This window comes from Harpia harpyja, chromosome 3 (assembly GCF_026419915.1).
Source record: "Harpia harpyja isolate bHarHar1 chromosome 3, bHarHar1 primary haplotype, whole genome shotgun sequence".
Lineage (NCBI taxonomy): Eukaryota > Metazoa > Chordata > Aves > Accipitriformes > Accipitridae > Harpia > Harpia harpyja.
The window spans coordinates 77607505-77624170 of NC_068942.1; the positions used below are offsets into that span (position 1 = coordinate 77607505).

Below are 16666 nucleotides of genomic sequence, written 5' to 3' on the forward strand. Positions count from 1 at the left end.
CATCAACAGATGCGTTTATAGGGCCATGATATTTATTGTAGAAGAGGAACTTACAATCCTGTCCCCTTCCAAAGAAACACGTACGAAAAAGGAGAAGCCCTTTAAGTACTACCATCACCTAATCTTGTAGTGGGCAGGTACTTGTTGGGGAAACAAGGTGTACCAGCTGACTACTTCAGTAAATACTTCTGGAAGGAGAATGATACATACCAGCCAGGAACCTATATATTACTATTTTAACTTACAGCAAAGTAGGAACGACAGAAAGAAAAACAGCGTTTCTGCTGGCCAGAGGCCTTTCTTCCACATACGTTGCTTAATGATGAACACTGACAGAAGGGGAAAAAAAGATGACTAAGCAGCACAACCTGGAGGAACAGTCTCTGTTATAATGCTTGTTCTAGTCCCAAGAATGGGAGTTCAATGTGCTCTGTACAGAGCATATTTATACAGTTAAAATAAAATGGAGATTTTCAGAATTTCGCTGCATCCCAACTTTGTTGATAATAACAGGAAAGAAACAGAATTTATTTTTTTTTAATTTTTCTATTTGTGGAAGCCTAGTCAAGCCAAAGCTATGACAGAAAAAGAAAAACAAAGCTTCCCAGTGGGAATCAATGCAATACTTCCCAAAAATTAGAAAAGTCTCTCCATTAAAACTGAGTACCTAAAAAATGCATTAAACAGTGCAACTTTGCACTCACTATTGATGAGCAGGTACCTTCCATTCCCTGCCTGTAGCAGGCCCATATATGCCATTAACAAAAATGATACTAACCGTATCCTCACAAAAACGCTGTCTCAATGTCGGCTCTCATTTATTTATATAAGAAATACTAAGAAGTCAACTAATCAAAATAATTTTTAGGAACTGTTAAGAAACTTGCCACAAAATGCTGCAGATCTTGTTTAAAAATATCCCTAAGATTTAAAAAAAAAAAAAAAAAAAAAAAAAAGAAAAAGGAGAACATAGCAGGACACTAGCGATAACATCCTCATAATAGTTGCAATATTACTTATACACAGAGCAATCAGTGTTACCAGAACAAGACAGTCCTGTAATACACAAGTGAATAGGTAAAACAACCTTCAAGGCTGCACCTGCTTGCTAACTTCAAATCCAACAAGTTATGTTAGTGTTGCTGCCCAAAGGAGTAAAGATTCTATACTGCACAGCAAGTAAACATTTTCTTCTCATTCCCCACCCTATTCAGAAACTTTTATATCTGCAAGACAACAAAAGTACATACCAAGAAGTAAAAACTGCTCCAGTGTCACTACACACACTGAATTATTTTCACTAGCTGCCTGACAAAGTAGTAATTTGTGAACTATCAGAGATGCTATCTATGAATGTCTAGATGCATGTGTGCAAGTTTTGCAGATTTTTGTTTTTCTGCTGTGGAAAAAATAAAAAGTACCAAGAGTCACACAATACTTGTTGAATGACCTTGTAGACAAGGACTGTACTAACTACTGATTATTGTGGTACTGGAGAGACTACAGAACTCATTGTAAAAAAAACCAAAACAACAAAAAACCCCAAACATGTTAAATGAGCTTCAGTTCCTCTACAGAAATGTATATGAAATATCACTGAAAACACAGAAGTGTGATCTTTGAGTCTACTCATAGAAGACTATTACCTTACAAAAACCTACTGTCTGAAACTGCTTTTTCTGATATGTTACAGTAATCTTACTACTGTTACATATAAAGAGATTAGAGAAAAAAATTCTACCTGCTTGCTTTCCCTACAGTATTGTTTGTACACAAATTGTTTTTTTTTTAACATTCAGTCCACATTGTAACAAAGGTGGTTTTATAACCAAAGGCTCTATCCAGCTCATCTGTAATAAGGTTCAGTTAATATACTTTTTCACCATCACATTTGCCCCTCTACCTGCACATTGCCTAAACACATGTAAGAGCAAAATGCAGTGCTGTTCTTTTTTTCTAGATTCTCCGGAAAGCAACCAACACAGCAATTGCACAGTTTCTGTGTGCCACAGGTGCACTTAAACAACGATATGTCCCATGGAAAGACTCCAGGCAAATACAGGGTTTCCTCAAAATCCACCCAAGCAACATTTTGAAGACGAAAACAAATTTATGGTGGGTCAGGGTGGTATAGAGCACCAGCGAAGTGGGGGCAACTGGACAGTTCCCCTGCCACACTTGTGGTTTTGGATTCTTGGATGACACATGCACAGCCTGAAGATGAAGTGATGCTTCTGGGATGTAGAACTCAACAGGATGCTGGGAAGAACTGGTCAAACCAGCCACACAAACATGACTAGTGCCTTGCACATACTACAAAACGTGTGCTGTTCCAGTTACAAAAAGACAAACCAACAGGCCTCTGGAATGGATGAAATCAACTAACTCTGGTGGCACTAATAGCTTTTATCACCCTTCACGCAGGAACAAGACATATTAGGAGCTTAAAGTTGTAGTGGAGCCAGAACCAAGCTTTTTTTTTCTGTTAGCATACATATCTCCACAAAGCATCAGAAGAGGAAAACTTGTAAAAATAGGAAAATGTGACTATAAATGGCTCCTGTTAGCAACCCTGCTCCTGAAAGTCCTACGACATCACTGTTGGTTTATTTTCTGATATATATTCTTGGAATTATGAACTGGAATTTTCAAAATCCATGCAAAATGAAAGAGGACTAGAACCAAATACTTAACACCTTTCATTTCTGTCACCTGCCCTCCTAAACACAGTACCCCAGAGTGATGCAACTGGTGGCTGAGACTGTACTTCATTTCCAGAACAACTCAAGTGGACTACCCAAAACTTTACTTGCATGAGGACAAGCATTCAGGTATCTAACTCCTCTCAGCACGCACTCACTCAGCATTCCCTGCAAACTGCCAGAATGACTACACGAGAGGAGGAAGTTACCACCACATAAGGCTGGAGAGCAGCACAAGCAGAGGTATGGGGCTCACAGAGGTGTCTCAGAAGTGGTGTTTGGCCATGTTGATGTACAACACCATACTAGAGCTAAAAAGGCAAAAATCTGTTGGCTTTGCAGTGTGCAAAGAATAAGAAAAATTCTTTACTATTTATGTTAAAATATTCTGCCATTTCATGATAACTTTTAAAAGGAGAAAAGACATGTCTTCTCTTACATAGTACTAGATGATGCCCGAAAGCCACAATTCTCAAAAAATAAGGATCCAGGCTCCCTTTCACTCTAAACAGCATATAAAGCCCTACTGTTGACAGCAAGGTCTGCTAGAAATGGCAAATGCCTCTCACTGTTTTTTCTCCTTATTTCCTACTCATTTCAGAGGAAAAATTACTGAAAGTTAATACATGTTTTTCTCTTTCTCTCTCTAGAAAAACTTTACCATGATTTTATCTAGCAAAATACAAGACACAAGGCTCAATGTATTTGATCTGTTTTTTTTCTTTTGTTTCAAGTTATAGATATGGTTAAATGACATACACTTAATGAGATCTAAGCACATACAGATTACTGACCTGAATTTTGTCAAAAGAGAGATGACACTTTCATTTTGATGGGGCAATAAAAAAGGCCACTCTAACAACAACTCTTCAGATGCTTGCTCAATTGAAATACTATTTCTCACTAGTTCTGTACAGAGGCAATATAAAAGTGTTTCCTTAAAGAACATATACCTAAGGATTCCTGTTTTCTGAAATTCTGGTAATGCTTGCCAGATTCCAGAGAGAATGTGAAAGAAGGAAACTACAGCTATGCACTTTGTAAGGTGTGGTCTGGATTGTGGCTTCTTCTTTTTTTTTTAGCCATTTCAGACATTTCAGTATTCACTTGAAGCATTTTACAAGTTAACAGAGAATCAGGAGGATGGTACACTAAGCCATAATTCAAATCTGGCTGAGCTGAAAGCAGATCTGATAGACCATTCTAATGCTATGCAATTATCACCTAGCAATATATTCAGCACTTCAAAAGCATCAATGCAGCACTTTAAGATTTCTAAATTAATAAGTTCATTTTAAATAATTGCATTTTAAAGATTAAAACATCCAACTGAACCATTTGTTATCCAAAGAACTTAGACTGCTATTGCTGTCATCCCACTTCAGATTCAATTGAGCAGGTGAGAGAGTTGACTTGTGCAACAGCGTTTTCCAGACATTGTTAAACTTTCACTCCAAACAGCTTTTGTTTCTTCACCTACTTATACTGAAAAGCTGAATTTCAAAGGTAATTTCAAAAGTATTTCCAAATCACAGCTGAAAATTTCAATACGACTAAATGGCTACAGTAACAACATTATTATGTAAAAATAGCTGAAAAAGTGATTCCATGGCAGCTGCAATAAAAATAATTTTGGGTACATGAACATCACTGATAGACAGGAGATACTGTTAAAATAGACTCACTGATCATCATTGTGGCGCGTTCATTATGGTGGTGGCAAAGTAGCCTACTACAGCAAACTCAGCATAGCATTTCTACTGGTTCACCTTATTGAACAAAGCAAAGTTGTTTCAGCTGACTTTTCTTCTTTAGATACCTATCTGAAATAGAGAACCTGATTTGCAAAAGTGAGCATCATTACTTCTCAGTAGACCTGCATACAGTTTGTTTTGGTGGATTTTTTAAATATTTGTACTTAATATTTTGAAAATGTTTGTCTGAATATACTGCTGGTTTTCCTATCTGTGTCAGTCTACTTTTAGATCACTGAGAAAGAGATGCTACATAAGACAAAATAAATAGTACAGGAAAAGCACATACTACTGAAACACAAGCTTTCCCTTGTGCCTTCCATCTCAAGCCTGACCACATTCAGGAAGACATTCTAGAAACCTGAAGGCTGTTTAATCCACTTCCCTCTCAACTCTTTAGCTCTGACTGAATCAGTCAGCAACACTGCCAAGTGGTACGGCCCACCATCTATTAAAAAGGAACCAACTGAATTGTTTGCTTCATAGCAACATAAACATTCACCTAATATCTATTCAAAACTTTCTACAAAGATACAATGGAAGCAACAGGCAAAAGATAAGGCTTACTTTTCATACCTCAATGTTTCTGTACTGAACCTAGAACACTTCCTTAATTTTAAAAGTAAAATAACCATTTTTTTTATGACACAAACTTCATGATCTTTGGTCAATGTTACCTGTGCTTTGAACACCAATGAGCATGTCACCACATACAACTCACAAAAATGTTTCTAAGATCTGAATACAATTCCAATGTGTTACAATTGGAATACAATTGACATAGTCATAGGTATATATACTCTACATGCTATATTACTGTACTGCATGTTAACTTACCATAAGATTACTTAAATCCCACAGGCACCCCCAGCTCCAAATTTTTACAACATCCTAGCAGTCTTAACACATTTGCATATGGAAAACATATGAGTTTATTTCCCCTATTCCACCTGGCCAAAAATATTTGGGGGGGGAAGAAAATGACAAAAATTGATCCACTGGCTCAAGTTTCTGAGGAATTGCACTTTAATAAATGTATAAAGTAAAAATCATGGTATGCATGATTTATCTCTCACATTATTGGGGAGAGTTCAACAGCTTCTTAAATCTAAACAACAATCCACCAGTGCAGGGCAGAGCATGTATTCACTGTTCATGTTACCTACTCATCAAGTAAAGATTTTTGGCAGAAGTGTACTGCTCAAAAGAAAAGGGGGGGGGGGAGGGAGAAGAAAACACAGACAAAACTCACCCCCAAACAGGGGATTTAAAGTTCACCTGTCGAATGTAAGAAAACAAATATGTTTGGTTTATCAATTAATAGTTCAAAGCCTTTTTAATCACTGAAGCAGGAATATGTAGGGTTGGTTTACTGATGTAAATCTTCTGGCCCAAATTCAAACAGAATTAGCTAAAAACGCTACTTTAAAACTAAAATAACTAAGAATTTTGAAATGAAAATGCTAATTTATAAACCATGAAATTAGTGCAAGACTGTGTTTCTTATCTCTTCTGTATCGGAATGGTGAACCTCTAAGACAATACAAAGCAAAGTTGAAGGTCTCTTTGTTGAGTGTGTCTCATCATAGTGCTAAACTGAGTAGATTTAAAATCTTCTGCACTCCAAAATAATCCTGCCTTTCCTCCCTGACCTGACATACACTACAATTTTACAGCTAAATCTACAATTTTACAGCAAAGTTATAATCATGAAGAAGAATGCAAAGAGCAGTGAGCTTTGTCAACTGGTAAATCAAGTACCTTATATTCAAAGCACACAGTAATAATCATAAGTTGATAAATCCTTGCAAATTATCTGCAGTGAGAGCCTTATCCTGATACCACCAAAGATGACATAACCTCACCTACTGCAATGGAAATGTTGGATTACTGAAAATATCTTCTTTATATCCTAAAAAGGGGGTTAATGAACCAAAATAATTGACACTTCATATGATGGAGGACTCCTCAAGAGAGTATGGAAGAATATGAAGTAAAGCTAAATACACTCAGTATACACGGCAGCTAGTAAGAAACAAACAGTTAAAATTTACAAGTACTAATCTCAAAAGCATTGCCAAAGAGTAGCGTGTACAGGACAATTAAGAGGAGCGTGTTCCCTCCATGCTACTGTTAGTGAATACAACGCTCCACTGCTGTAAGAAAGTTGTACAAAAAAGGACAGGTGCTTGCAAAGCTCTCTGATTCAAATACTGTGGGTTTTTTATTTGCTTATCTAGTATTACTTGAATGTTGCTGGGTTTTGTCATTCTACTGTTAAAGCTGTTTCAGAAAAACCTAGAGATCAGAATGGCCAATTCTAATTATTCAAAATACAGAAGTTTATCTTGGAATGAATTCTTGTTCAACATTGAAATTTCACTGACCCTGAAGAGCACATGAGTCTCCAACATGGGAAACAAAGCAGTTTTCTATTTCACTTTAGATATAATCATTATTTGAAAATTATTTTAAAGCAGTTATTCACATTATAAATGAATGTCCCCTCTTTTCTAAGCTGCGATATTTCAGTTCTTTTCTTAATCAGAAATAGATCCTGTCTTCTACTGTTTCATACAAAACACGACCCTCAACTCTACACAAAACAGACAAATGACTTCAGAATGCATAGTGGTACTGCCACTTGTGTACAAGATTGCATATAGTTGTATATAGTGAAAGGCAGCTTGCATTTCAGTCATTCATTACATGCCACAGGTTTTCAGCTACAAGTGCAATTACAAAGTTTATGTCTTAAAATCTGCAAAAATTATTCTGAATTCCTGTGAGTGAAACTGACATCACTATACATACGTTGTGCCAAATAAAACTTGATTGTTCAGCCCTGCAATTACCTGTGCAACAGCCTCCCTGAACATCAAATAATTATTGTCCTATTTTAAGTGGAAAAGGAAACAAGACCTGGAAGACTTAAAAAAGTCCCCTCCAAAATCTATTTCAGATCTTGTATTATAAGATATAATTACTTACATTATTACCTATAATTAGAAATATATTGTTTAAAGATTACAGATCATAAATGAAAGCATGTGGCCACTCACCTACAGTATACCAACTAGCATCTGTCAACTTGCTGATAACAGCTTCTTGAAAGGATCCATCAGGCATTTTGGTTTCAACCATTGCACCAACCTGCAAAAAGGAGTATCTCAAGGTTACATGTAATCCCAAACTCATATAATGGACAAAAACACATGTAGGCATTAATTCTTCCAGCAAGGTAGATTTTTTTTTTTTCCTAAAGAGTCATTTTCACTAAATGTTACTTTGTAAAATTTAGTTACTTAGCTGGTAAGAACAAAGGACCTTAAGTATGAAGGCTGAACTGCAAGTAGACAGTAAAGCAGCAAGAAACTCAGAACATCCAATTTCAGCATGATTTCACAAGAAATAATAGAAGGCTAATTGGAAATAAATATTCAAATATTCAAAGTAATTATTGCTTTAATACTGATATGCATGCAATTACTACTATTTCTTATACTTTAAACATCATTATACTGTCAGCTAGATCAGAATTTCAGTAGCAGCCTACAACATGCATTGGTGTTCTTGCAGTAGCTACAGAAAAAGGACAAATACAAAAAATATGATCTCCTCTAAAGAGCTCTATTTGCATTCAGTGTTTTACAATGCAGCTATGTATTTTAGCAGACAACTGTTACATATCATAACGATACAAATCAACACATATTTTTATATAAAGTACATAAACTATTTTAAAACACAGTTAGTGTAATCATATTTACTATCGTCCAATGGGCTTGAACTTAGCTTCCTAATCAAGTTCTCAATTACTTGTAAGAAGTTTCAAAGTTTCATTACTTCCAAGTATTGTATCTTACAAGAAGATACAAAAATCATCATGCCTGCAAAACTGCATATGAAGTATACTACATAGAGAAGCATAAACAGCCTCTAAAAGCTACAAAAGTTAAGACTAATCACTTGGAATCAATCTGATCTAAAGCAATGAGCCTCCTTCTGTTGATTTAAACTCTGTAGAACAGGTACCCACTTAAACAGCATCAAAATTTAGAATTTTACAAATCAATTATGTGAGTACAGAAAAAAAAAAAAAGGCATGCAATATACATACTCTTAGAGGTCCTTTCACTTGGTCATCTTGCACTAACTGAGTTGAGTTATCCCCCTTCAGGACCACCTGAAAGACATCCATGCATTTTTTTATATGTAACTTAATTTTAACAGCATACAAAAAGCATATGAAACTCTATTTATAGTAATAATCATCATTTGGAAAATAAGATGTTTATCAAACGGACTCAAACATTACTGAACGCAAAACACTTGGCATGGACAGTTTTACTGACAGGAAGCCCCAAGTATCACACTTAATATTTAATCTCAAACATCATAATTAAAGAACAGGGCAAATCAAACATCAGCCATTCCAAGGCAAAGAAAATACATTTTGATGTGAGTTTGGATATTGATGCAATCCAGGGCATACCTGGAATTGGGGCTTCCAGATCAGAAGATTAAGCAGGTTTTTCTTCTCTCTACTTCAACTGCAGCACTTTATTGACAACACATTGAATACTAAACTACAACCAAAATAAAAAGCTCTCTTTATTAAGTATGTATCAAAAAAATCACCAAACTGACTGTGATACCACCATTTCTGCTACCTTGAGCAAGGGCAAGTTTTTATGGTAAAGATGTGAATCGCTAAAAGTGTAATGAAAATAAGGATCAGTTACAGTGTAAGTAAACTATGCTTCTCCCTTTAAAATCCGACGTTTGAGAAGGCAACACTGATGAGACAGAGTGAACGTAAGCCTATGCAATTTGAATCCCTGAGTTTGAAGAGACTCAGTTTAGAAACATAAAAGATGAGTATTTAGATGTCAACACTGTTAACTGTTTCACTGCCATTTGTTATAGCAAAACCACCTATGGTGTTCTAATAAAAAAATTTCAAAATTCCTATTTCTTTTCAGGAATCAAAAGTTCCAGGAGCTTCCTTTCCACCTATAAAGATGTCCGGTTTTCTGGCTCCCCCAATTATCCCCCAACCATAGCCTACACTGTAGCTGTATTTATAAATACAACACTAGTGGCATGCTAAAATAGCATTGGTATTAACACACACTCAGATCAATAATGCACTTTGTGCAATTTTAATTTAAAATTTTTTACTATGATTTGCATCGGCAGGTTGTCCTGCTACTCAGGAAAAGACTACTGGACTTTTTGGACTCTTTGCTCTCTTGGCAGGTGTGCCAGGGTGTGCCTATGTGCTCCTAATTACAATATCAGGCTTAGCTTGTTAAAACTTCAATTGTTATAATATAATTGAGATACAGTGACAGGAATTTCCACCAAGTCACAGCAGCCTCATACACTTCCAGATCTTATCGTGGAGTAATAAAGCATATGATTCTAATGAGAAAAAAACCCTCACACCTATCAACAGTCTAAATACTCTATCAGATCAAAGGTGCAGATACAAAATCAAGGATGTCAGACCAGGGAGGGAAGCACACTGCTTCCTACAGAGCTTCTCATTAACACAGATTTCAAACAACATCACAAATTTCTATAAGTACTCATTAAGAACAGGGGAAAAGACTCCAGTATCTGAACTGTTTGGGGTTTTTTTTTCTATTCATGAAAAGCACTCTGATAAAGTGATATGATCTATGCGCGTAACTGAAGAGGCTGATAGCTAGTTCTATTTATGTAAGCATTAAAGCACATGAAAACTTAGATGTGTAGTTATAAAAAACAGCTTTCATCTCTATTTGTTAAGGGGTTTTGGGTCACTAATGCCTTATTTACATATCCTGGACAGTAGACAAGAAAGTGGGAAGATTTGACAAAACAAAGCAGAAGAACAATTTCTATCTTTACTTTGAATTCTTAACTTTTACTTAACTACGTTTTATTCTTGTTTTCCCATAGTAGCATTTACAACAGTACTGCAACACCAAAATAATGACACTACTTTTTGGTTGGTTTGGCGTACGACCTGTAAATGTGAATGAATATTATGTGCCAGTACTACGCATGTAGAGAAACTCAGCTACAGCCAGAGCACACTGTTTTAGAAGCAGCAGCAGCAGCAAGATGCTCAAAACCTAACAAATTTCTAAATTTCTAAAACCTGGTCTAAGAAACTAAACATTGTCATCTTTTTTGCCGTTATGTTGATTTATTTTGGCATTGCCTCTTAAGTTCCAAGCTATAAAACTGAGGATGTCAGTTGGAATGAAATGGAACTTTTGCTTCTGAAGAGGTTGCTCTTATTCCTTATTACTCATGTAAAGCCATAATCCTCTATTTGTGACATAAAAACTGACTGCTGTGAAACTGATGCATTCACAAACAGAAGACAACCGTGATCGGGAAAAAGTAGCAAGAATAGGTAATCTGAAAGCTCATTCTTGTTCCAGCATCCTCCTAAAGAAAAAAATAAAAACCCACCACTACCACCCCAAAAATAACAAAAAAACCCAAACAAAACTCACCCTAAACCCAACACCAAAATATGAAAAACGACATTCAAGTGCTCTTTAAAATTCATGCAGTGAGGTCATAAACATTTCCTTATCTTCAGGACTAGGATCTTCTCTGACAGTCCTTTCAGCACAATGCTTTAATAAAATCAGCAACAACCACAGTATACTACCTTGACTTTCACAAGCCTTTTCACTGTCTTAATCTTTGCCTCACAGAAGGCACCACGGTACTTGGCACTGACATCAGTTCCCACTGTCAGGTAGGCAGGCTCATCTGCTGCCTATTAAGAAACAAAAAACATGAACAAAGTTTAGTTGTTCTTATTTATTTTTACAGCTACATTGTTATACATCGAATTTTACATCTAAACTTTTAGACTTATTGACTTTTAAGTGATAAACAACATCTGTACTCAGAATTGCAATCACACAGTTCTTTAAAAGGAAAAAAAAAAAAAAAAGAAACCAACAAACAAGTTACAGGAAGTTTTGTTTTACCAGTAATGCTGACAGCCCCCCCCCCAATTCTGTCAGCCTAATTACTGTCCCAGAAATATCTTTGAGGATATTGAACTGATATTTGGAACATCTCCTTATAAAAAGGGTAATACGCATAGGAGGGACTACTAATTCAAGTCATTCCTATACAGCATACAAAAGGAAAATATTTTAACTGCAAAAAGGCAGTATAAAAGGTAGCTGTACTTTTTTATCAGCTATAAGAAATCCAATGACACAGATTATTTAAAACATTTGAGATTGCTATTATCATGATACTTACAATTAAGTCTGTAACATTCTATATATAGTTTTCTTCCTGCTGACTAAAAGGAGACCTCCAGAGAAATTTGTTGCAATCTTTCAAACAGCTGTTAACTAGTATTTTTCTTTCTTGAAATGCCTTTATCAAAGCTTAATTGCTTATGCATTTTAAGAGAGAGAAATATTTCTCATCATGTTTTCCTTAATCTGGACTTTATTACTCAACATTTCACTTTATTGTGATTGTAGCAACTGATAAACGAGGACAAAATTACCACGTTGAAAATGTCCATCAAGACAGGAAATCAGCACAGAATATAAAATAACTGGGTTTTCTGTTGGTTTTTTTTTTTTTAAATTGTTATTATTTCTTCAACTCCGAAGGCAAAAAAAAGTTTTTCTCTCTTTTGTAAATTATACTGCAATTGTTAAGCCTTTGTACTGAAAAAAACGGCAACAGCTAAGGCGGGACAAAAGCTGTGGTTTTGCAAACTTGCAATAGCAGCTGCTGATACAGGAAGCATTTAAAGACAGTAGCCCAAAGGACAACAACTCAAAGACGTCGTGAATTTTCAAGACTGCTACTGCAAGACGATAAGAGCTTTGCTCACCCACACCTCAGCTGGAGAGCAGAAACAGGATTTACAGCATGCACCGAAACCCCGGCCAGCGCGATCCTACTGTTGCTCAGCCGAGACGTGCGATTAAAAATGAAATCGCCAGAGCAGCTAGCGAGGCCGGGTGGGGGGAAAGGGAGCCGGCTCCCCGCTCCGGACTCAGCCTACCTTCATCTTTAAAGGTTATTTGAGGGATTCCAGCTCAAAGACTTCTCCTCCCCGCGAGCACACGGGAAAACACTGCAAAACAAGGGGGGGGGGGGGGGGGGGGGTCGGCTGAAGGCTCAATCCCTGCGAGCGTGGGTCTCCCCGTGAGGGGGCGGCCGGGCTGCGAGGGGAGCCCGGCGCGGGCGGGCAGGCGGGAGCCGCCGCCCGTCCCAGCCCCGCCGGGCCGCGGAGGGAGCGGGGCCGAGGCCGCCGCCCGCCGCTTCCCGCCCGGCGGCCCCTCGGTGTGTCACGTCGCCATTGCTCCCGCTCCCCGCCTCAGGCCGGAGGGGCCGGGGCGCGCGTTTAAGCCGGGAGGGAAACCCGTCGCCGCCTCACACGGGCGGCTGGCTCGCCGGAGGAGCGGGGCCGGCGGGGCCCGCCACCGCCTTCCCCGCCCCTCCCCGGCCCTCGCAACTTTCTGCGGCCCGCGGAGGGACGCGCCGCCGAGCCCCTCCTCCCCGCCCCCCCTCACACCGCCGGCCGGGAGGACTTCTCGCCGCCCCCCCCCACCTCCGGACACCCGCCGCAGCCGGGACGCCGCAGCCCCCCGGCCCGGGGCACGGAGGGTGTGTGTGTGTGTGGAGGGGGGGGGGGTCGTGCAGCGGGGGCGGGCCGGCTCCGCGCGGCTGAGGGGAGCGAGGATGGAGGGCGGGCGGGCCAAGCGCCGGGGCAGCCCCGGGGACGGCGACGGCCGGGGCTCTCGGAAGGGGGGGGGGGGCACGGGGAGGAGTTCGGTGGGGAAGCGAGTCCCCGTCCCCGCCGTGAGGGGAGCGGCGGGCGGCCCCGCTCCCCTCACGGGGTGGAAGGGGGAAGCTCCCGCCGCCGCCGCCGCCGCGTCTCCGCGCCCCCTCCCCCGGGACGAGCAGTCGGAGTTCCGGCTGCCGAGGCGCCCGCCGCCCCTACCGCTGCACCCTCCTTACCTGCAAACTCGGAACGAAGTGGGCAGACCCCGCGCTGCCCTGCCCAGCCCGGCCCGGCCGCCCTCCCCAGCGCCGCGGCCCCCTATCCGAGACGACGACAGCCCCGCGAGCGGCGGCGGCTGAAGCGCGGCCCCGCTCCACCCCCCTCCAGCCCGGACTCGCACCGAATCACCAGCGACCAGCCCAATAACAAGCTGTTGAGCAGAATCTGTCCTGCTTGAACTCCCATTGGCCCCCTCCTGACGCCCCGGGGGCTCTGCCCCGCCCGGATTGGGCGCCGCGGACAGCACCCCCATTGGTCACAGGGAAGCCTGCAGAGGGCATTGGCCAGACGTCGACGCAGGTAGCGCCAAGGTGACTTTTGATTGGCGCCTCTTCGGAGCGCCAGCCGATTGGCGGAGGTTGAAGTGAAGTCAGCGTCCCCCCGCGGCTGATTGGCGGGAGCGGGATCCGGATGTAGCTCTGGGCGCGGTGACTGGCCACTGCCGGGAGACAGGAAGAGCAGCGGAGCCATGTGATTGGTGCGGGCCGTCTCTTGGAGACGCGGTGGGGCGGGGACGAGGGGGGGCGGAGACGGTGTTCTGCGGCGGCGGCGGCGGCGGCGGCCCGGGGCAGGCAGAGCGCATGCGCCGCGGTCAGCCTCCCGGCGCCATTTTGTGTGAGGCTCTTTCCCATTTTAGGCCGCGGGAGGAAGGGAGCGGGAGTGGCCGGTGCCTCTCCCGGGGAGCGGGGGGGCGAGGCGAGGCGGGGGAGCTGCGGGTCAGCGGCTGAAGGGCTCGGCGGGAAGCCTCCTCCCGCCGGCGTTTCTTCCCCGCGGCCCACCCCCGCGTTGGATGGCGGCGGCGGCGGCCGCCTCGTCCGTTCTCCCGCTCGGCGGCGATGGCGCAGGAGCGGGCCCGGCCGGACCCGGAAGTGAAGCGGCGGCCATGGAGGGGCGGCGGCGCCTCTGGCGGCTTGTCGGCGGTACCGCCCGCCGGGAGGGCGCGGAGGAGCTGGTCGGTCGGTCGGCCGAGCTGCCCGGTGAGGCGCGGACCCGCCAGCGGCCGTCCCCCGCTGCTCTCCCCGCGGAGCCCGCCGGAGCGGTGCTGAGGCAGGCCCGCCCGCCCGCCGCGGTGGCTGCCGAGCGCCCCAGCAGAGACACCGCCGGGGCTGCAGGTAGGGGCTGCAGGCGCCGCCCGTGCCGCCTTCCCCTCACGCCGGTTCCTCGGCCGGTGCGGGCGGGACGCGGGTGGCTGCGCTTCCCTCGGAGGAAGGCGTTGCTCCGTCGCCGTTAATCGTCCCCACCTGCTGCCCGTGACGCATTTTGGGGTGAAGCCCGGGGAGGGGGACGTGACCGTCTCTTGCTGCCCGGTCGCTTCTGCACGTGGTGCTGGCGGTTTTGATGGCCTCCTGCCAGGCGGCTGAGGTCATCTCTTCGCAGGAAGATGCAGCAAGGACGGGGGAAGAGTGGTGGTGACGGGGCTGAGTGCTTTTGGGGGGGTGTGGGGGGAGATAGATTATAGTCTTGTACGGTCTTTCCGTGCCTGTGACAGATGCTCTCTGAAGGTGCAACCTTACAAGGCAGGATATCTGCACCTGTCAGAGGTCCTCTGAGAGAATTTGGTCTTGGAGGCCTGCTTTGACACTCCTAGATAGGAGTTACGAACTGAAGCCTGTAATAAAACTGTATTTTTTAACATTCGTTTCACATTTTGACTTCTTACCTAAAATCTGCTCTATGGTTGACTGTAATGCAGATCCATTGTTTTTCCACAAAGTGATGAGCATCTGTCTGACAGTGCTTGCTCTTAGCTACAAGACATACCTTAGGTTGATCTAGAGCAAGAGCTGAGGGGCCTATCAGTATAGTTAAGAGATCCATTGTGCTAATTTGACAGAAATGGATTGTTAGTTTAGGTGTAGTTTCCATGTAAGTGCTGTTTGAAGGTGGGGTTTGTTTTTTTGTTTTGTTTTTTTTTTTTAATTAAATCTGATGCTTTGGAAAGCAGCAAGCAATGGATGGTTTTCTAGGGGGTTTAATGAGCAGTGGTGTATATTATAGATAAGCTCTGAAGGTTTAGTGAGGCATAATGCAAAGGAGCCATGTTTAGAATTGACTGCAGGAGATGTCTAACATGGGGGGGAGGGTAGCTCTAGAGTTCTGGTGTTTGGATCTGGGTTGTAAATACAAAGATCCTTGAGGATGTATACAAAATGGATAAAGTTTTGAGGCATTTAGTGCTGAGGGAACTTTGATTCTGTGCTGTAGTTCCACTTTATGCAGTGGATAAACTGAAGAGCAAACTATTGTTTAGAATATATTAAATCCAACCCAAATGTTAACAAAACTTTAAAAATTCACTGAACGTGAACTTCTAATCTCTCTGTGGAATGTATTGGCCAAATCATGACAGATTGTGAGCTTTTTTTGAGGCACGATTTGTATCTCTGTACTAAGTATAGTACCATTCAATAAATAATAGTTTGTGACATAACTAATCAGTCTTGTTTCTGATTTCTAGCAGAAAAATCCTGCCCATGGATGTATCTGTTACAGCTGGCATGCTTAGGAAGTTCATGGCACATCAGCCGTCTAGCTGTTGTGAGGAAAAGGACCCTCTATAGCCAGTCAGCAGGAGAGGTGACTTGTTCTTTTATGGCATTTAAAGCACCTAAGAATGCCTAGCTAGGCAGCCCAACAAACAGGGTAAGCGTTCTCACACAACTTAGGGATGATGTCTAGTATAATGGAATGAAAAAGCTGTGCTTTTGGCAAGCCGGAGAAAAGGGTCTAAGTTTGGTTTAAAATAACTTTTCATTGGAACAGGAACTTCAGGACTCAAGAGTTACGCCATGATATTGAAATTTTGCATCCTAAATGTATGTCAGTGTTAACTAGCCCTGAGATTTCAAGACAGCTTGCCTATACTGGATCCTGTGGCTGTGCCCCATCCCCCAGTGCGATCCCTTATAGGGAAACAGTTAAAATGAGTGGAAGAAATGAGCAGCAGACTTTTCTGTTGTGAGCCACTTTATCATAAGCCACTCTGTTAACTTTACAAAGTTAACACTTTTAGAAGTCAGACAATCATAGTAAGTCCTTTTAGTATCTAATCTCTCTGCAAATAGACATGCTATAAGGTAGAAAAACTTTTAACATCGTTGTTCAAAGCAGCAGTACTTGTGTTATGTGTACTTTGTTAGTACCAAAGGTCTTGT

General features: G+C 42.1%; 1 protein-coding gene across 6 annotated transcripts in view; it reads right to left on the reverse strand.

Moving 5' to 3' along the window:
* ARID4A (AT-rich interaction domain 4A) overlaps positions 1 to 13718 on the reverse strand; it is a 51076-nt gene extending 37358 nt beyond the window's left edge. For 3 of the 6 annotated variants that reach the window (XM_052783512.1, XM_052783511.1, XM_052783508.1), the window contains exons 1-5: positions 13469 to 13613; positions 12510 to 12581; positions 11133 to 11243; positions 8577 to 8642; positions 7519 to 7609 (exon numbers count right to left, since the gene is read on the reverse strand). In XM_052783512.1, coding sequence (XP_052639472.1) covers positions 7519 to 7609; positions 8577 to 8642; positions 11133 to 11243; positions 12510 to 12515 — 274 coding nt within the window. In that variant the 5' untranslated portion in view covers positions 12516 to 12581; positions 13469 to 13613. The other 3 variants (XM_052783509.1, XM_052783510.1, XM_052783513.1) reach the window with 3 other exon arrangements.
* Between the last annotated feature and the right edge of the window lie 2948 nt (positions 13719 to 16666).